Below are 20,952 nucleotides of genomic sequence, written 5' to 3'. Positions count from 1 at the left end.
GGGTCTTACAGACTGAACACGGGGGGGGGGGGGCTGTCCTCATGTGTCCACTGTCCACACTCTTGTTAACTTTCCCCACAGCCTCAAGAGGGAGCATGGAGACAATATTTCTTTCCTTTAACAATGAGAAGGCGGGATCAGAGAGGTGGAATGATTTCTCTAATCTCACACAGCCCTGGAGGTAGACATAAGATAGCCTGCTAAGCTGTGACTGCCGAGTGGAGCCCGAGTCTGCAGGAGGGACAATGGATCCTGTGTGGGATGATGGCCTCTCTCCTCTCCACGGTCTCTCTTTATTTCCCCAAAGCCTAAGTAATTCATTATCTCTTTATCCTTTCTCACACTCTTCTCTCCCCTCTCTCTCCTCCCACTCTCTGTGTGCCCCTCTCCCTCCTCCCTTCCCTTGATCCTCTTTTTCTTTTCCTCTCTGACCCTCTCCCTGCCACTGTGCGTTTCTCCTCTTCCTTCTCTCGGTGTCTCTCTTTAGCTCTCTTTTTTTTCTTTCTGTATGTGCATGATGTGTGTGTACATGCATATGTGTGTGCATACATAAGTGTGTGTGTGTGTGTGTGCGCGCGCGCAGTATGAACGGAGGAAGCAAAGGTAGGCAGGCACAGGAAAGAGAAGAAGTCATTGAGGTCTCAGCTGGCTGTGACTTTTACACAGTCTCTGCAGTTATTTTTAGAACCCCTTCCTCTTGGTTCCCTGGTTAGGAGGTGCAGAAGTGCGGGTCCCTGAGATGACATCCAGCCTGGAGGAGCAGGGCCTATGGGGCCTTCGTAAGGGCATGGTGCACATGTGCCTTGAGGTCAGGGCAGAGAACTGGTGCTGTGTGGGTGACAGGAACTGGGTAGACCATCTGAGGCAGAGAAACTGAAGACAGTAGAGCCTGAGGGACAGGAGGGATGGGAAAACAGTTCAGTGGAGAAGATGGCTGCTGCCTTGGGTGTTGTGACCCGAGGGCACTGAGCCAGGTGAATATTTTGGCACTGAGGTACACACAGGTGCCTCATGCTCTTTCTTGGTTGCCTGGGTTTCTGTCCCTCTCCTCTGCTTCTTGTCTCTATGGTGCTGCAGAGGTGATGGTTATAACAAAGAAAGATGTCCTCTCAGGGCTAAGGGGATCTTCCTCTCAGCCCGCATACCCAGCCAGCTCATGGTACCCTGGGTTGAGGCTGTGTGAATAGAGTCTAGGGAAACATTGGGTCTCCCTCTGGTGACTACTGCAGGTAGCCACAGAGGTTTCCTGCCTAGGATGCATCTTCTGACACCAGGTGGCGCTGAGAAAGTCAAGGCGGGCTTTGAGCCTCCGGTCACCTGGGTGGGGTCTGGGGGAAGGAGGGAGGCTCCAGCCACACTTCAGAGGGAACTAGGGCACATCGGCTCCAGTGTCTTCTGCTGACAGAAGCAGGAACTGGGGCCCATAGAGAGGAGTGGAGTTCAAGGTTACTTCAAGGAGAAATGAGAGTGAGTGCAGGGCCCAGCATGGAGCCAGGCGGGGGGGGGGGGAGTCGGGGGGGGGCTGTGGTCAGAGGCTGTTGAAGGAAGCAGAAAAGATGAAGGGGTCAAATGAGGCAGGGCTGGAGCAGAAAAATTTCCACGCCGTGGAGATAGCCAGGCTAGATTTGCTCAGAGCAAATAGGCCATGCAAAGAAGGAACAAAGGCTTCAGTTCACACCGATCTGATCTTTGCTACATGACTTAGCTGCCCTTTCGCAAGGCCTCCCTGGTCTTCACTTCTCCCCAAGAGAACAGCTCTCCCATGTTACTGACAATCAGGGTACAGGAACATGAAGTGACAGAACTGAACAGACACAGCAGAGACTCCCCCTCTGTGTTGGTCTTGGGAGGGTGGCCTTGGCCTGAGGAGTCTGAGCTCCTGGCCTGAGCCTGCACTTCTTCAGCTATGGCCTCAGGTGAAGCCAGCTGGCCTTCCTCTCCGTGTGCAAATGGGGCCCTGTCAGGGGGAGTCGCCTTGCTAACCCTAAGTGCAGTTTAAACAGGACAAGGACAGCTAGTAACTTAAAGAGTCCTTGGGGTCAAGGTCAGGAACTTGTAGGACTCACAGACCCAGGAAAAGAAAAGGAAAGCCTGGACTTGGGGGTGGGGGCAGGGACTTGGGGATGGGGGGAGGGTGAGGAAAGGCTTTCAAAGAGAGAATGAAAGAAATGAGTTATTCCAGTGTGGGGAGCTCAGAAAAACTCCACTGAATCTTTTAACAACCCTGTCAATTATTCATCTTCTAGTATGTGGGCCCTCTGGTTGGCCACAGAGCTGCTGTTGGGGGGGGGGGGGCAGAGGGAGGGAGCGAGGTGAGAGAAAAAAGAGAGGGAGGGAGAGAGTAGGGGATAATATCAGAGAGAAATGGGAATATGCAGAGACAATGGCATGAGTGTGTGTGCGTGTGTGCATGGATATATACAAGTGTGTGCACATGTGTGTGTGTATGACTATGTGTATGTGCATGGATATGTATAAGTGTGTGCATATGTGTGTATATGATTGTGTGTGTGTGTGTGTGTGTGGTGGGGGGCAATGGAAAGGAACAACCCTTGCTTAAACTCCTGGGTGGAAAAGACACTGAATACCTTATCTAAAGCCTGGTTCTCCTCCTTCAGGCAGCCTGCTTAGGTCCTCTTTCCTCCTTCTTCCTCTCTTCCCTTCTTCAGGGAGGTCCTTTGTCTGGATCATGTCCCCTACTTGTCTGTCCCTCACATGTTCATGCTGGCCTGCTCCGTGTGGCTGATGATCTGTGGCTGTTTGTGTCTGAGGGGATCTCCAGTTCTCAGACCTCTGTCCCCTCTCCGCCCCCCCCCCCCCGTGGCTTTACTGGATGTAGGGCTGGGCACTCCGTAGGCTGGGTCCTCTTAGGCTTCTGACTAGTTGGTGATGTCTCATGAGTGTTTGTGAGTGGAACCCCTCAGCTTACCTACTGTGGCGTCGGCACCAGGAGACATGAACTAGCATGAACTAGCATGAAGTAGTTCAGGTGTCCATGGGTTAAGGACAGAATGCTGGCCAAGTAGGTCTTGGGAGAGCTGTCTCCTTCAGAATGACTCAGAAGCTCAACACTTCCAAAAACATGTATGTTCTGGGCTGGTCATAAGGGACACAAACACTTCCCTTAGCTTTGTCTGGGATCTTACCCTCGATCTCAGTGAGCTCACCCAGTACTGAGCTTTTTAAAATAAAATCAGCCTTGCAGTGACCTCATCAGAGCTAGGAGTCTGGGGATGGTAAGAAATGGCTGGGCTTTGTAGCACTTCCAGCTGGGGTCTGTACGCTGTGAGAAGGGAACACTGCACAGAAGACTAAAGACCACATCCTCTCTACCTGCTCCTCTGTCCAGAAGAGCTCCCCTTCCTAGAGAATGTTAGATTTTTCAGCTGTCCCAAGTAGGCTTCTCCCCAGGAGGGAGCCAGAGACAATGGATTTGAGGCTGGGGGTGGGGGGACACATAGCGACACTAGACAGAGATTGAGGCGCCACGGAAGTCAGGTGATGCAGAGAGGCTCAGCCAAGGCCACAAGAGAGAGCAGAGAGGGCCACTCATTCATCCTTGGGTCACTGCACAGCTGTGTCACAAGACACCCTGCCTCACCCACAGGCTCTGCTGCTGACACATGCCCCAAGTCATATACCTCACGCCTGTGTCACTGCCACTCAGGTACCTCAGGGTCCTCAGGTATCCGCTGTTATAAATCTGTGCCTTTGCTCTGTCCCACAGTTATGTCTCCGAGCCCTGGAGTGCTGGGTGACAGCTGGGTGACAGCATCCTACCCCAGGCTCTATTGCTATGCAGCCACATACCTGGGCTCGATGGCTGTGTTCCGATGCTTGTCACTGCTTCTTGGTTGCATGAGTTCACCCACTGCTATGTAATTTTCTCTGGTTGCCATGGAACAGTGACCCATGGCTGCATAGCTGCCTGTGATTGGCGTGGAATTGTAGACTGTTGCTACCCAGTCACATTCTATAACTTGTAACTGGGCCCTACCAGCTATGGGGAGGTGCATGGCTGTGTTCTGACCTCATCTTTCTGGCCTTCAGCCTGTAGGTGTATAGGATAGCAACCAGGACAGAGTGATGGCAAGGGGGGTTGTGGGGAGAGCAGGGGCGGGGCGAGCGTCCTTGTACTGTGTTAGAGTGCTCAGTCAGGCATGGGAAGATAAAAGCTGAAGCCAAGAGTCAGAAGGAGGGTTCAAGGTTAGGATGGGTCTGGCGTAGACTGGAATGGGGAAAGAGGACCAGGCCCACTACCTTTCACAGGGTATGGAGGGTGGGTTAGCTAAGCACTGGCCTCCATAGCCACCCAGCATCCCTTAGGTGCTATACAACATAGGTTGATAAATCAGGAAGCCATGGGCTGGTATCACATTACTTCTGGACCAGGTCATAGCCACCTTTGGTAAAATGAACCCAGGTTTCTCATGGTGGTTATTCTTACTCAGAGTTTTTCCTAATGACTGATCTTGACTTCCCAGGCTGCAGTCTGGTCCCTCTCTTTCAGTTTAAAGTCAAGACTGACTGTCTATCCATGTTATACCATCCTTCCTTGTATTTAAAGTCCTGGCTTCCAATGTTACCCAACAGATCTAGCCCATCCTCAAAGGCTCTTTTCCTCCCAAGCTGTTTTTCCCTCCCTTTCCCATCACTATCATCCTTAATCAATTTTATAGGTCCAATGAGCCTCCAGCCCATCCATTCCACCCCTTTTATGTCTCCCACCACAGACGGATGTGCAGTGTTCAGTTATGAACGTTTATTATTGCATATGACTCGCTACCCTCTGCTCTGGCCTTACCAGCGATCTCGACCATTCCCACCTATGGGGGTTACTCATTGCTCATGCTATGTCCAGGATGTTGGTGGTGGGCATAGGAGGCTTGTTCAGACAGTTAGCACTGTCTGAATCTCTGCTCTCAGAGGCAGTGTGACTCAGGGGTGAGCTCTGCCTTCTGGGGTTGGGTGGGACTGAGGCTCGGTTGGTAGGGTAAGGGCTCACTGTACTCTCTGGTGGTAACCAGGGAGGACTATCTTCACTCTCTCCTTCCTTCCCATCCACCCTTCTCTTTCCTTCCTTCCTTCTTTTTCTCCTTTCTTTTCTTTCTTTCTCTCTCTCTCTCTCTCTCTCTCTCTCTCTCTCTCTCTCTCTCTCTTTCTTTTTTCTTTCTTTCTGCACTGGCTTTTAAAAACAAACTTTTTTTTCCCTATACTGCTTTGGGGCCAGGCTCTGCAGTTGACAAGAACTGGCTTACTCATGCCATTCCGAATCTCTCAGGCTGAGATCTGTACCTTTATTTTCAGTGCGACTGATAGCTAGGCTGGAGGTGGCTCCTGAACTCAGCTTCTCCACTGGGTAAAAGTGGTGTGTGTATGTGTGTGTGTGTGTGTGTGTGTGTGTGTGTGCACCAGAATTGTCACTGAGAACTGTTCCTTGGACAGGAAGGCTCTGCTCTTGGGGAGGGTGCTCCATGTAGGGACATCTTGGATACACTCAGCAGACAGTAGCCTTTCCTATCATCTGATGTACTGTTTCAGAAAGGTGCCAAGTGTCAAGGGTGGATGAGGAGACTGTCAGTGGAGAAGGGCAAGTCCTCACAGGAGGAGACCTGAGGATTGGATCGGTGGCTTTACCTAGGGCCTTTCCTTGGGATCTTCGGAGCAGGATTTGCTCATGGGTTCTCCTGTGGAGGGCTGTAGAAAGCCATAGATAGAATCACTCATGGTCATTGACTAGGGTGGTGATGCCTCCACTAGGGACCTCAGCTGAGCTGTCGTTTGGGGAGTATGCTCTTCTGTACCAAGAGGCTGAGACTCAGAAGTGACCCATTCTGAGGCCAGGTCCCAACATCAAAGACTCAGACCCTGTGCCTGAAAATAGTGGGTTGTTTGTTTGTTTTTTATGTGCAACTCAACGGATCCTTTTACAAGTTACAGAGTCTCTTGGGGTTTTCGCATGGCCTAAGTAAGGGACATACTCTGAACTTGTTATGACTGGGCAGGCATTATAGAAATTTCTCATAAATCCCATGAGAGTCTACCCAAGAGGCGAAGAAATGTGAAAGGGAGTCATACCTTCCTTCTACTACGTTGGAGGTAACTCACATGTAGATTGTGCCAAAGAGACAGCCACTTGCCACCTGAGTTCAGTCCCAGCGGTGGCTTTTGAGCCTTTTTTCCCGTTACCCCATCACAGCCCAAGTCCTCTGTGTCCTAGGGAGAAGCACTCACCACGTCACGGGGCTGAAGCTCCTCTGCTTCCTGAGAGAAGTCTAAGGAGCCCGTGGACCAGGACTCACGGATGGCACCCAGATTCTCATCGAGGATCTTGGGGTTGAGGGTGGGCAGAGCCTTGCTGTTGTTCGGTGTCAAGAGGTTTTCTGGCCTCTAAAAAAATAGAGAGAGACTTTGAACCTGCCCTGCCATGGTGCCTGCTACACTTCAAGCTTCCTGGCGTGGCTCAGGAGGCCCTGCATGCCTGTCTCCGTTCACTCCCTGCCACATGCTTCTTGCTCACTGGGTCCCAGCTGCAGTGCCCTGCAGTTCTTCCAGCAAACCCAGTGATCCCCTGCTCCAGGTCCTTTGCATCTGCTTCTTTCTCTACCCAGAGATCCTCACACAACTGTCACTGTATCATCATTTGGGTCCATGGGTGGTCTTTTAGGAGCCCTACCCTTTGACACAAAAGCTACCCCCAATTCTAATGTAAGCCCACCACTCACAGCATACCGTTTTACAGCATTCACAGTACTTATTATGTGGGTTTACTTACTGACTCTCTCTGCCTTCTCCCACTATTCACATGATTGAACTTCCTTGTAAACAAGGACATTATTATTATCCCTAGTGTCTCGTTCCCTGTAGGTGCTCAATAAATGTTTGCAGATGTTCAAACAGTACACCATCATTGGAGATGACTTCTAAAACACCCTGTTCTTTTGACCCCCCCTTTTCTCTCTCTCCTCTATTATCTCTCACTTTGATCACCCCCTACAGCGTCTCTCTGTGCACTTTGGTGAACCTTCTTCATGACCTTCTCTCTGCCTCTTCTTTTTCTCTTGGAAAGCCCTAGGCATTTGCTCTCTCTTGATCAAGGGTTTTTGGGGTTCTCCTGACCCTATATTTTACTACCTATATTTTTGCCACATTTTTTCTGTGGTCCTAGACTCGTTTTCTATTTTTGTTTTTTTTTTCTAACAAAACTTCATGCTCCTTAGACTTAGGGACATGTATCAGTGGTCTTTGTGTGTGTGTGGGTAATCACTTTAAAATTTGTTTGGGGCTGGTGGAATGGCTCCACAGGTGAAGGTGCTTGCTGCCAAGCCTGAAGACATGAGTTTGATCCTTGGGATCCACGTGATGGAAGGAGAAAGCCATCTCCTGCAAGGAGTCCTTTGACCTTTATATAAGCACCATGGCCCATGTGGACATGTGTACAGACATACACAAGATAAATAAAAATGTAACGATTCTTTTAATTAAGGAAAACTTGTTTGAAAGCCTTTGTTAGTTCTACCATCTGCTCATTGATGTGCCACACAGGGTTGCAGAGGCCTCAACGGTGACCTGGTCTTATCCTGCTGTTGGAATCCTGGCTCGGTCTCATTGCAGACATACTTATTCACTAGGTGATGTTTACTAGACGCAAACAGAGCCATGGGCACAATGCCAAACAGGAGAGACATGCTTAGGGCTCCAGGTGCCCCAGTGCCTGCCTCTAAACCACTGGAGTGAGAAGGGTGTGGGTGTATCTCACTACCTGAAAACCGACACACCTGGACTAGATAAACAGACTCTGGGTTCAAACACTGAGGTGTTAACTATGATTTCTTTAAGTGTTATACAATTAGGGGTTCAGAAATGTAACAGGGCTCTTACATGCTTATGTCAGACCTTATGTCACCCGCACACTAGAGGAATCACCTGGGACATTCTAGGCCACAAAATGCTCTTGGACTGGAAGAGGGATGCATTAGTGACCTGAGGCTGACTTCAGCATGCCATTGGTTGTGTGGTGTGTATTTTAAAATCTGTAAACACTAGCTCTGCTTTTGCCTCACTGTTCCTGTTTGAAGAGGGGCAGGATTCAGTTAGATGTCCCAAATGACATAGTCTTCCATGCCCTGGAAATGCCCGGTGTAGCACCCAGGTCACAGAGTTTGGGGTTTTCTGAGTGAGTGTTTGGATAAGGAGAAGTACCACAACTGTCTCCTACTCAGAGACTCTGAACACTTGGGGATGGGAAATTGATCCAGAGGTTAGGACCACTGGCTGCTCTTCCAAAGGATCTGGGTTCTAGTCCTGATTCCCCATGCCTACATGGAGACCCACAGACAACTGTAATTCTAGTTCACTAGGCATGCATGTAGTACACAAGACTATATGAATCTTAAAAATGCTGAACATAAGACTGGAGGGGGTAGCTATGGAATGCTTATTGTATGAAATGATAGGTGTGTGCTGGGGGGGGGGGGTAGAAAAATAAGGAATAACTACCCAGGGCAAAGACCAACTCCCTAGTGACCAGGTGGGCCGAGCTTGGGTAAGACGCTGATTCAGGACCTGTAATGACATTTCTCCTCATTTCCAGGCAGAAAGCCAATCTCAATGCCCTGGATTTCATAGACTGCCATCTAATCCAGTTAGAGGAGGAAGTAGGAGTAATGAAATCAAAAGAGGTCTCCAGAGGTGCCCTAGTCATTACAGAGAGCAAGGACAATTGCTGAGGGACTCCCCTCCCCCACAGCCTGTCTCCCTGCTGTCCATCCTGGATGGTTGGTCTCAGAGCAGCTAGGCCAAGTCAGTGATGTGGAATGCATGTTTTTGGGTCAGAGTTACACACTCAGCAGATATTTTTAGACAGATTCTGATACTATGTATAAATTCTTTTAATTTCATAAAAAAGATAAATTAAAGATGGGACTCTCAGGCCAGAACAGTGAATTCATCCCACCAGTCTCTGCTAGGCAGGGAGTATACTGAGGAGGAGAGAAGGCAGACAGAGGAGGCGGCAGGGCTGCTGGAGAGCAGGAGAGAGCAAAACCATGTTGATGAACTGCCTATTGAGGCCTTGTCTGGCTCTGCTCACTCTGTTCTTTTCTGTCTGCTCCCCCCAAGATTGTTTATTTGCTTTTCTATTTGGCAGGTCTGCTGGGGCAGCGTGGGCCTGACAAGTGGCCCCTCAGTCTGTAGCTCCGTGGTGGCACCAGATCCTGCTTCATTAGGGCTGTAATTGGGGTCTGACTTTGAAAGCTCAAAGAGATGCACGGCCATGCACCAGCTCAGACTCAGCACCCAACCCAAAGCCAGCTGCTGCACACCACGTGAGAAACAAACACGGTGGGAGAAGATGTCCAGCAGGCGCTCTTAGCAGCAGAGTGGGGTCTATTGAGACAGGCTGGGCCAATGGCATTCCAAGCTGGCAACGTCTTAGGTCACCTGTCTCCCTCCCTACTCTCGGCACCTCTGTTGCCCTCCTCCCTACTCCATCCCCTAGATCCCTGGACATGCAAAATGCAACAGCTCCTGCTTGCATTGGCAATTACAAAGCAACCCGGCTGCGGCTGCTGTCCGTGGTGCTGAAAGCGCCCGCCTTCCGGCCAGCCCACCTCTCGCCCCGCCTTGAGCTTTCTTGGTGGGGAACACAGGCTCTTAATTCAATTAGCTGGCCCTGAACCCTCCCCAGGGAGCCTGGAGCGGAAACTGACAAATTCTGTTTAACAAAGACATTTGTCCCCCGCCCGGCCAGGCTTAGGGCTCGGCTCTCCTGTATCCCGCTCATTAGGTATCTAACAAAGTGCGTCCCAAGAAATCTGCTTCCAATCGCTAGTAATTCAGGAGGCCTGATACAATTTTCTCCCTGATAAGGGTGGCTCGCCCGCTGGCAAGCACCATAATGAGCCCTGTGCAGTGGCTCCCTGATCAGCCACTGCTTTGTCATTTCCTGTGGCTGCAGTTGTAGGTTCTTATCTCTTCAGCTGTAGGCCAGGCTCAGACAGCAGGCCTCTTCAAGAGGGCTTGCCTCCCGTGCATGCGGCTAGCCTCATTTGTGGCCTCCTGAGAGCCGCTGCAGCTGTGGCAGGTTTGAGCCTCTGAGTGGCTCTTCCAGAGTCTGGGTCCCATATACAAGTCCAGGGTCACTGCTCACTACAGTATCTATACACCCCTCAGGCTCCAGGCATTTACACCTTATGTCATTGTTCATGCTGGCCCTGGTTACACCCCCACTTTCCCAATTTCTGAGCCACTATCTGAAGCATAATTCAAACTCCGCCTCTGGCTGACACTACCCCTCCCTGCCTTTGTATTCTCAAAGTAGCATCTCATGGTGGGTGCTTAGTAGCCCGGGTGAATTGTTGGAGTGCTTTATCGCTAGAAACAGTCAAGGCCCAAATGAGTAGCTAAGGAAGTCTTATATGCATGATCTTGGCCGGGCTAGGAATCCAGCTGGCTTGACAGGAGGACTAGACCAGAGTGGTCTGATCTTGATTTGGGAGAATCCCTAGGCCAGCTCTCACTTTCTAAGAAGCTTTCTTTTCTTTTTTTTTTTCTAGAAGCTTCTATTCTTTCTATTTTTTCTTTCTTCTCACGTCTTCAAACAACAAATTATGCATTCATTCAACTTGTAAGGAGAGCAGCACAGAGGAGCCCCCAAACCTTTGGGTTCCTTAGGCTTCCTGGCATCTGACTTAGGACATTATTTCTTGAAGGGCATTGCAGGCTCCCATTCTCAAGGCAACAATGGTCCCAAGGCTGGTGATAAATTAGAGATGAGCCCACATCAGGCCTCCTGAATTACCTGGGCCTGGACGCAGCCTTGATCTTGGTCTAAGACCCAGACACACATCTTTATGTATTTATTTTTCCATTGCCCCAGCTCTAGTCAGGGATATATGGGGAAATTTAGCAAATCTGACCTTTGGAGAGACAGATAATCACCCTTCTCGTTCTGAGGAAATTTTCTGTGAGGGCTGAGAGCAGACCAGCTCAGTAGGTAAGGGTGCTTGCCGCCAAGTCTGACAACTCAAGCTTGATCCTTAGGACCCACATAATGGATGGAGAGAAAGGGAAAAGATGACTCCTGCAAGGTTTTCCAACCTCTACACACACATGCTATGGAACACACACACATACACACACACACACACACACACACGGAGGAAATTGCTGTGAACATAAATGCTGGTGATGTTTATCTTCAGCCCTTGACAAGGCCTTTTGATGTCTGCATGAGCGGAGAGCTGGTGGAGCAGCTGTCATGAGGGGCAGGTGCTGAGTGATAGATTACTGGGGTTCTGGTGTTCCCCTACCCCAAGGCCCTGCCCCCATCCCTGAACTCAGTATGCTTGTCAGCAGCTCTGGCGAACATGCTGAGAGCTCCCTTCCGGGGTGTTTGCAGGACTCTGCTCTGGGTCCCAGCATAGGCCCCAGCTCCCTCATCAGCACCTACTACCATCCTAAGTTTATAAGATTACAACTCTCACTACAGATGAGGAAACGAAAGCTCAGAGAAGATCCTGGATCCAAACCCAGGACTGAAGATGAACACTGCGCGTATCACAGACTGTGCATCTTGGCTGTAGTCCTGGGTGACTTGGATCCTGAGGTGGCAGACAGGTAGAACTCTCAGTGTGTTATAAAATCAACACCTGGAGTGACCGTAAGCTTAGCAAATGGGCTGAGATGAAGATGAGACACCACACACATATTTTTTTTTTTTTTAGCATGTCTAAGTTTGAAAGAGCAGAAAAGCCATGTGAGGGTGGGCTTGCCTCCTCAGGTGCCACAGACTGGACTCCAGACCTCAGTGGCTCTCACTGCCTTGGAAGAATTCAAACAAGCAGACTTTAGCTGCATGAAAGGGGAACATGTATTTAGAAAAGGAGCGATGGTCTTGTGCTACCCAGCAGTGCCAATGGCGTTTCACTGAGTCGAAGACATTTTAAGAGAAGACAGGTCAAGAGAAGATAAACAGCCGGGCGGTGGTGGCGCACGCCTTTAATCCCAGCACTTGGGAGGCAGAGGCAGGCGGATTTCTGAGTTCGAGGCCAGCCTGGTCTACAGAGTGAGTTCCAGGACAGCCAGGGCTACACAGAGAAACCCTGTCTCGGAAAAAAACAAACAACAACAACAACAACAACAACAACAACAACAACAACAAAAAACAACAAAAAGAGAGAGAGAGAGAGAGAGAGAGAGAGAGAGAGAGAAAAGATAAACAGGAGGGTGGGAATCACAAGTGAAGTCTGTGAAAAGTCCACCAAAGGGGAGGGCTGGCGCAGGCAAGGGAGAGTGGATGAAGGGCTGTGGAGATGCACACTTGGAAGCACACAGAACGCTGAGGCAGTTGGATCCTAAGTTTGAGGCCAGCCTGGGCTATATACAGGGAGGCACTGTTTACAAAAAGGAGAGCAGTAGATGCCAGGAGGTCTGCCACGAACATGGGAGCTGAGGTCCCTGGAGATGGGCTCAGGATGGAGAAGAGAGGGCACTGGGAGAAAACACACAGAGAGGAAGGAAGAGGTTTACAAGGATAGATAGGGCTTCCTGGAGGTGAGGAAACTCCTGTCATGAAGCAAGCTAAAGAGTTTATAGGTCTCTCTCTCTCTCTCTCTCTCTCTCTCTCTCTCTCTCTCTCTCTCTTTCTCTCTCTCTCTCTCTGTGTGTGTGTGTACCTGCTTTCTAAGGTAGGCTGCATGAGAAGAGTGACATAGGAGACAAGAATCTGTGGCGTTCATATTGTCCCTGGAGCATGTAGCACCAGTGAAGGCAACCCAGGAGTGGTAGAAAGTAGGCGGAACCCTGGAAGACAGGGTGATGGGTTCTGCTCCACACCTTGCACCTGTGACCCAAGGGCCAGAGTGGTCCTGGGGAAAATGCAGGCTTTCTTTTACCACCCACACCTGTTCCTTGGATTGAAAGACCTTCCAGCCTGCACCTGAGCTGCTGAGGGAAGGGTACAGTGAGGAGGAGGGGTGGTACAGACCTTTCTGTCTCTTGCCGTCTGGCCTGAAAGAGTTGAGAGCCGAGAGCATGGGGAACTTTAGGGAAGGCAGCTTGAAATGCTGGCAGGGGAAGGGTCTCCTTTTTTGGGCCCATCTTCCTATGATTTTCAGAGCTGGACTCTTGAGGGTGGGAATAGAACTTTCCAAAGGACTGACAGGTGTCAACTGTGTGGCCCTGAATTCTTAGCTGTCTAGGCAGACATGTTTGGTGGAGAAATGGAGGTGGTTTTGGTTCAAGATTTCTCTAAGGACAAATCCAAAGCAAGCACACAAGGCTTTCAAGGGATTCCTTCAAAGCCTGTCTGATTGTATTGTCCTTTGCCTTCCTGCTTCAGCCACCTGCCTGACTTCACTTGGCATGAAGGCACCAAGGTGGTCCTTTTTGTGGCCTCAAGGGTTGTTCTACTGTGCTTCCAGGGAGAGGAAGGGGGACTTGAAGACCAACTGGACTGTGTCTTCCACCTGTCTCCGAGAGCAGGACTTCAAAAGCACCTCCTTGTACCAGATTCTAGGCAACTAGGGACCCAAGACTCCCCTGTGTTCTTTAATGTTGCAGGCCGAGGAGGGGTGGCTGCACACCTGCGAAGCCTGACCTCTGCCTGCCTGATGTCCTCCAACACCAGTCAGCCACTAAATCTTGAATCCCAACCCTTAGAGGGAAATGGCGCTGTGACCCAGGTGCTTGTGTGTTCCTGCCTGCTTCACTTACAGGGCACATTTCATGACAGAGGCGAGAGCAAACCCAGTGAACACCTAGTATGTGCACAGCAGGGTCAGCTGAGGGAGAGATGCTCATCTTGGGCCGTACTTCAAAGAGGCTGCCTGCAAGCTGGAGAGCACTCTAGATGTGGTGGGATTATTAAAAGATGGCACGCTGCCTTGCTTGGAGAAGCAAAGCCCCTTGGGGAGAACAACACATCCCTCTCTTCAAAAAGAAAACACTGAGGTCAGAAGGGAGAAGCAGGACACCAAAGGTTGGTTCCTGTGTGTCTGTGGAGTGGCCCTGGGCTCATCACGGATTGTTAGTGACTACAGGTTTTCTAAAGTCTCCTTTAACTGGTTCCATGGAGGAGAGAATGGGGGTGTGTGTGTTCTGGTTTATGTATCTGCCTGTATTTGCTCAGCCTCTCTCCTGCACACCCAGCTCCAGAGTTAGATCACCAGAGGCATCAAATGCCTTCAGGGAAGTAATACAGCAGGGTGGCCACACCCCCACACCTCCACCACTAACAACCCCCTCTGAAGCACAGTATCCCAAATCAGAGATAATGCTTGCCAATCACTGAGCGAGCAGGCTGTGTTAGCTGATCAATCTGTCAACATGACTGCTGGCTCATGACACCATCCAAGCAGGCTTGCCAGGGTGTGCTGCAGACACAGAGAGCATGGGGCAAGGGGAGACCTGGGAGGCAGGGGATCTCAATGTGAGGGGAGTGTTTGTCTCTGAGAGTCAGCTGCTGTGTCATGGGGAGGGGCTGCAGTTAAGGGGAGTGAGCTCTCTGTCCTGACAAAGCAAGGGAAGAGGACAGGGTGGGTGTGGCTGAGGATACTCCTGTCCAGGATTTGTTGAGAGAGACCTCTCCTGTCTCCTTTTGGGTATCCCACCACACTCTTGTCCCTGAGCTCTGAGACTGGGTGGTACAGAAACGATGGGTACAGCCAGGTATCTAAGGAACTGGAATAGCCGGTGCAGAACCTTCTACCCTCAGGCTGGAAGAACTTCCTTCCTCTCTATGCCCCTCCTGGCCACGTGTGAGGAGTTGCCCAAAGATGGACTTGTCATTTGTGTAGGCCAGGTGTCCCAAGACACCTATTACCTCAAGCTCTTCTAGGGCAGCTGGAGTGTGCACATGACTCTGGTACTTTGTTCCTGGTGGTGACTCCTGGAGCTTGTAGGCTGTCCTGGGAGAAATTAGTAACTCTGCCACTGGTGGCTCATAGGCTGGGCATGGAGGAGCAGAACATAGATTACAAAGCTAAAGGGGAACCTCACGGTAGAGGGATCCAGACCTCTCATAGCAGCTAAGGTCCGACTTCAGTCAGAGACTCAGGGATGCCACACGGCCTTTCTAGGGAGTCTGGATGTTATCATCTCAAGGATCACGAGGTTGTGTGAGCATCAGAACTGGTATCTGCTCATAAACCTTCACGTTCATTTTATTCCCCTTCCCCTTTCTCTATGAAGGGAAGAACTTTTTTCCCCCTTGGCTTTGTTTAATGTACTATCCCTTAAACCCGGCACAACTGATGTATGTTTGAGGGTGTGTGAGGATAATGATGCTTTTAAGGTGATGGCGATACAGGGAGAGGACCCTTTTAGATTTACCTGAAGTACCACCTGACTCTTTCATCAATTCTCAACACTCTTCTTTTAACCCTTAGTGGAAAGATAGCAAAAGAGCCTGTGTCTACACTAGGTAAGGGCCATGGCCAAAATTAATTGAATCAATGCACCTTGAAGTATACGGGCTTGACATGCCCACACTGCAATCCACAAGGTCGTGTGGTGAGGTGTTTGACCTGGCCAGTGTCTGGCATATAAGAGATGCTCCTTAGATTTGTATAACCGGACAGGATAAAGAGGTGGCTGTCACCGTTGCAAGGACCCGACGATTATTGGTCTGTTTGCAGCAGCGTTAGCAATCACGTCCCTAAATTGTTCTTCAACATTGTCGAATCAAAGTGAGTCACTTGTTGGTCACTTCTCAGATGGAGTCACCAAGGAACAGCTGAGCTACAGAGAGAGCATGCGTGTGCCAACACAGGTGTGAAAACGTCTGTCATTTTACATGTTTGGATGTACGTGTACATTAAGTGCATGCAAAACGGAAGAGATGTGTGCACATGCATATCTGTGCACATACGACTGTCCCTGTGTAAACACTCATGTGTGGCTGCGTGACATGTGTAGAACCTCTGTGTACCAATTCTTAGCTGCTGTTCTGTATTTCTGCTAGTTATTTTTTTTTTCCGGGCACACACCTTATCTTGGTCTCTTTTCTCTTCCTTTCTTCTTAGAAATCCATTACTAAAAGGGTTTTTTTTTTTCCACCCCACCTCCAGGGGAAGGGTGCTACAGAAAGGGGGAGCAAAATCACAAGGCCCAGATCAAAACACTCAGCAGCTAAATGAATTCGGCAGTGTTTTCCCGCATGACTTGGAGGGATAATTTAGTGAGGCCGCCAGCTGGAAGGAAAGGGATTAATTCTGCACTTAGCACAGTTCCAGTGAATAATTCATCACTGGAGACCTTTGTGCCCAGCCTTTGGGCAACAGGGGACATGTCCTACCCACCTGCCTGTTGCCTGTCTGGCCCTACCAGAGTCCTGGCCAGGGACGCATAGCTTTCTCTCCTTCTTGTGGTTGCAGGGTGCATGTGTCCTGGGGAGAGGCAGAAAGCAGAGGGAGATGCAAGAGACAGGAAGTGGCCATTGACAGACCCTAGACCCTGAGAAGGCCCCAAGAAGGCTAGCATACTCTGGGAGAGATGTCACATTTCCCAGCTTCTCCTTTCTTAGGATTTAAAAAACATTTTAAATTGAAAATTTTAGTTATTAAGCATCTATGGTGTGTGTGTGTGTGTGTGTGTGTGTGTGTGTGTGTTGTACATAAAGGTCAGAGCACAGTTTTGAGGAATCAGTTCCCTCCTTCCACCTTTCTATCAGTTCTGGGGATCCACCTCAGGTCATCAGGTTTGAACTGTCTCTGTGGCCCTGGGTCTTTTGCTTTCTGTGACCCCTCTCTCAGGGTTTTCTTGTTCTTGCTTTTGATTTAGTGGTGTGTATATGTGTGTATGTGTGGGTCCCATGAGCAGGGACTGAGGGATCTGAGAGGATGGAAGTGAACACCGCAGTGAGGAGGGGCTTGGAGAGAGTAGGCCTTTCACATTGTCATCTCAGATATTCTCCTCAGGCCCAACAGTGTGGAATTCTCATGTTTTTCATGGGGAAGGACCTAAAGCCACAGCTGTTTGGCCTGAGAAGCTAAAACAAATAGATTAGCCCGTAATCAGCTCTTGAACATTTCCTGGGCTCAGGGTCAAAATGCCCACACCCCAGTACCAGAGAGGGAGGTGGAGAAGTTTCAATAGGAAGCTGACAGGTACACCAGAGCCGTGACCAGTGTCAAAGCTGGAGTTGGCCTAAGTGGAGCTGGCTAGGGGAGCAATGGCCACTCACCAGGCATGGCTAGCCCTGACAACGTTTCTACTTGGACTAAGCTGTAGCAAGCAGGGTCCTAAAATGGGTCCTCAAGTCCCCACATCTAAGTCTTTAGAACTGCCAAACAGAAAGCCATCACTTTCATGGTTCTGCTGGGTTCTACGACATAGCAGACCTTGAGACGTGATGATCCAGTTCTTTTAAAAGCACAGAGTCTTCTCTGTCTTCTGACAGAAGAGAAAGTCAGAATTTCAAAGTGTGCTGGGGACTAGCTGTGCCTGCTGGCATCACAGTACAGGGACCATGGTAAGAAGGCATGTGGGCGGTCTCCGGGAACTGAGAGCACCTTGGCTAGCAGCCAGCAAGAAATGTGGGCCACCCGTCTTGCACTGCAAGGGACTGGCTCCTGCCTGCACCCCCAGAGGAACTTGGGATTATATTGGTCTTCATATTATAGAAAAGAATGGAGCCTGTTTACTGACATCTTGATTGCAGCCATGGTAAGCAATATAGAGGTGTAGGCTGGGAAAGGGGTCTTGCTAAGTACATGATCCAACAGGAAGGGACTGATCTCCCCTGGCACCCTCATGGAACTTTGACCCCTAGTTAAGCAGGTGTGGGTTAGGTTAGGTTGGGGTAGAGAGAGACCTGGACCCTTTGCTCTTTCCTCTTCCTAATCTTGGCATTCTGCCTGACTCCCTCAGAGCCTCAAATCCCTTCAGAGCTTTCAACTGAACCAAATGACTCTTCCTTCTCCTTGGCCCCAGGCCCTGAGGGTCAGCACCTGTGAAGGACATTGTCACCCATTTAGGGGGTTATGGGAACTGAGACATGTCTGGCCTTCCCAGGCCACCACCCTTACCTCAGAGGAAAGCAGCTGGAAGGCGAGATTCACTGAGGGGGCGTCTCCATTGATGGTTTTTAGGTTGGTGTCCTGGGGAGGAGGAGCAGCAGTAAGTCCACATGGCCAGGCCAGCTGCAGGCAGGTCTTGGCGACACCGCTTTTTCTGGCATCTCCAGGACAAGAGAGGATGCTAAGGAGTGTGGGTGGGATGCCAGAGCTGGCCTTCTGCCTGTCCCTGCCCTGCTTCCACACTGCTCTCTCTCTCCATTCACACCTGACTGGCACCTCCACACTCATCTTCTGGCAGAGCAGAAGTTCCTGCTTACTGTTATGTCACAAGTATTTAGGGAAATGGTGGCTCAGAAATAGACAATGATGCTGGTGACATATGCCTGTAATTCCAGAGCCTGGTAAGTGGAGGCAGGAGGACTGGGAGCTCAGAGTTATTACTGGCTACATAGCAAATCTGAGGCCAGCCTTGGATACCTGAGAACCTGTCTCAAAAAGATAAAGAAAAATAAATGAAAATAAATGTAAAAGATGATAAAATAATGAGACAATTTTCCACATTCTTTTCCAATGGGGATTGAACCTTTGGCCTCTTGCAAGCTTGCCCACTAGGCCAGGGCTCTTCCACTAATGCTACACTTCAAGCCTTGGTTTTATGTTATGTTATGTTATGTTATTTTATTTTATTTTATTTTTGCTTGACCATTCATTTATTATTTACTTTTTTAAGGTCCCCAGGCTGGCCTCAAATTCATTCAGTAGCCTAGACAAGCCTCAAAGTTTCCATTTTAAAATTTCATTCCAGAATTTACAGGCCTGTGCCACGAAGCCTGACATTATTGAGAATTTATTCTAAGTGCTTTATGTATTTCCTGACCAAATCCTATAGCAATCGTGTGAGCAAGCACTCTTCTGTGTGTGTGTGTGTGTGTGTGCGTGTGCGTGTGCGTGTGCATGTGTGTGTGTATGTGTGTGTGTGTATGTGTGTGTGTGTTTTGTTTTATAGATAAGAAAACTGAGGTACAATAATAAGTATTTTTCCCACAGCAAGGAATATAATCACTTGAAAGCAGGCAAGTGGTAAGGCCAGTCAGTCTGTCTCTAGACCCCGAGTATAACCCTCTGCTTCTGTATCCCGGATGTGTGGATAGAGAGGAGTAGTGAGGTCTTGGGAGGTTGTCGTCTGTCCCAGGTCCTATATATAGGAAGGTGGTTAGGGAAAGCCTTGAACCCAGGTCTGGGGAAGCCTGAGCTTTTGCTCTTCTTCTCTAGGACTCCAGGTTTACTTTTCCAGGGGCTCAGGCTGGCTTGTTACCCCACCTCCACAACTAAGACTAACCTTTGGTATTCTTCACACTTGCAAGTGTCCTTGGTGGATACCCTGATAGACACTGTGAAGAAGCTAATCTACCCAGATGGTGGTGGCGCACGTCTTTGAGCCTAGCATTTGGCTCATTTTGAGTTTAAGGTCAGCCTGGTCTATAGAGCGAGTTCTAGGATAGCCAGGGCTACACAGAGAACCCTATGTAGACAACCCCTCCCCCCACAAAGCCACATTCCCTCCTATAGGTGTGGCCGTGAAGAAGAATGGGATGGGGCCACATGGGGGACCAGCTAACAGTAGAGACTTACAATGATGGGGAGCCGTTCCACTTGCAGCCCTTTCAAGCCTTTTCCTGTCAACATCTTGCGGTATAGACGAGACTTCAGTGGTAACACCGAGACACCCAGGGGCTGGTTAAGGGTCCATGGTTCACTGCATTTCACTGTGTGAGGAAGGGCCAAATGAGGTCCTGACAATGACTGCCTCTTTTACCGCCCCAGCTTCTTAGATGGGTTTTTAGGTGGTCCCCAGGCTCCGTCCTTGGTTATAGATATGTAGCTCTTTGGGTTCCCAATAGCTTTAACTTCTGTGCCTCCTGTTTCTCACACACACACACACACACACACACACACACACACACACACACACACTGCCTCTTTGGTTCTTCAGAGAGTTATCAGGTCAGCATGAACTCTAAGCAGATTCTATATCCATTGGTAATTTTCTGGATTGCCTTGCCTCTGTCCTCTGGGGTGAGTGTGTACCTCAGTTTAGACTATGGGGTTGGGACTTGGGATCAGCTGTTTCCTCTGCCATTTTCTCAGTATATTCTCTCCCCACTGATGGGCACTTATGTTATCCAGGTAGGGATTGGCCCATGAGTTCTAAATGGTGCTCTGTCTGCAGCTACCCTAGGGACTCCCTGCACTGGGGGCTTCCTGGCTCCTGGAGGCCCTTAGGCAGTTCTTGCAGGAGACAGAGGCAGGTAGCCCAAACATCTCTTCACAGGACTCCTGATGAATTCTGCCCTGATGGGATACTGGGTACTTACTTGAGGCAGAGGGGTAATACTCCAGCACCAGGGCTGTGTCCTCTGAGAAACTGGTAGCTCCATCTCGGCCTTGGAAGAGGAAGGACTGGTTCCACAAGGGCTGCTCTGGGGGCCCCCCAGGCTTGGACAGCTGGAAGAGTGTGAGAGCAGATGTGGGTCATACCTCCTTTCAGATTTGTTTGTACATGTGTCCCTTACTCGCCACAAGTGTTTGTCTCCGTTACCAAGAGTCAAAAATAAATCAATAAGTAAGACAACCACTTAATACCATGTTCTAATTTTTCCGTGCATATTTTATATGTGTAATTATCTTTCTGCCTTTTCCTACTAAGCACACTCAGAGTCTCAAGACACTCTCATTACTCATGACTTAGTAACTTCAAGCTACTCTGTGCTGATGGCATTGACCTATAATCCCAACACTTGAGAGGTAGAGCCAGGAGGATTGGGAGTTCCGGGATAACTTTGGGCCATATTAAAAGTTGGAGGACAACCTCAGCTATGTCGAGAGTTCAAGGCTAGCCTGGGTTGTATAAGACTCAAAACAATCTACCTTC

At 49.6% G+C, this 20,952-nt stretch overlaps 1 protein-coding gene and 1 long non-coding RNA gene across 10 annotated transcripts in view; one reads left to right on the top strand and one right to left on the bottom strand.

Moving 5' to 3' along the window:
• The window catches only part of Ccdc33 (coiled-coil domain containing 33), a 110,861-nt gene that overhangs the window by 33,048 nt on the left and 56,861 nt on the right, over positions 1 to 20,952 (bottom strand). For all 9 annotated transcript variants that reach the window (XM_076925545.1, XM_076925546.1, XM_076925549.1 and 6 more), the window contains 4 exons: positions 20,396 to 20,525; positions 19,653 to 19,786; positions 18,030 to 18,101; positions 6,235 to 6,390 (listed from right to left, as the gene is read on the bottom strand). In XM_076925545.1, the coding sequence (XP_076781660.1) occupies positions 6,235 to 6,390; positions 18,030 to 18,101; positions 19,653 to 19,786; positions 20,396 to 20,525 (492 nt within the window). The remainder of the gene's footprint in view (positions 1 to 6,234; positions 6,391 to 18,029; positions 18,102 to 19,652; positions 19,787 to 20,395; positions 20,526 to 20,952) is intronic.
• Positions 17,555 to 20,952, top strand: part of LOC143439333 (uncharacterized) — an 8,693-nt gene continuing 5,295 nt past the window's right edge. The window contains exon 1 of the long non-coding RNA XR_013107620.1: positions 17,555 to 17,667. This is a non-coding gene — a long non-coding RNA (uncharacterized LOC143439333). The remainder of the gene's footprint in view (positions 17,668 to 20,952) is intronic.

The sequence above is a fragment of the Arvicanthis niloticus genome, chromosome 26 (genome assembly GCF_011762505.2).
Source record: "Arvicanthis niloticus isolate mArvNil1 chromosome 26, mArvNil1.pat.X, whole genome shotgun sequence".
NCBI classification, from domain to species: Eukaryota; Metazoa; Chordata; class Mammalia; order Rodentia; family Muridae; genus Arvicanthis; species Arvicanthis niloticus.
The sequence above is the reverse complement of the archived record's forward strand: the minus strand, read 5'-3'. Positions and strand labels throughout refer to the sequence as shown.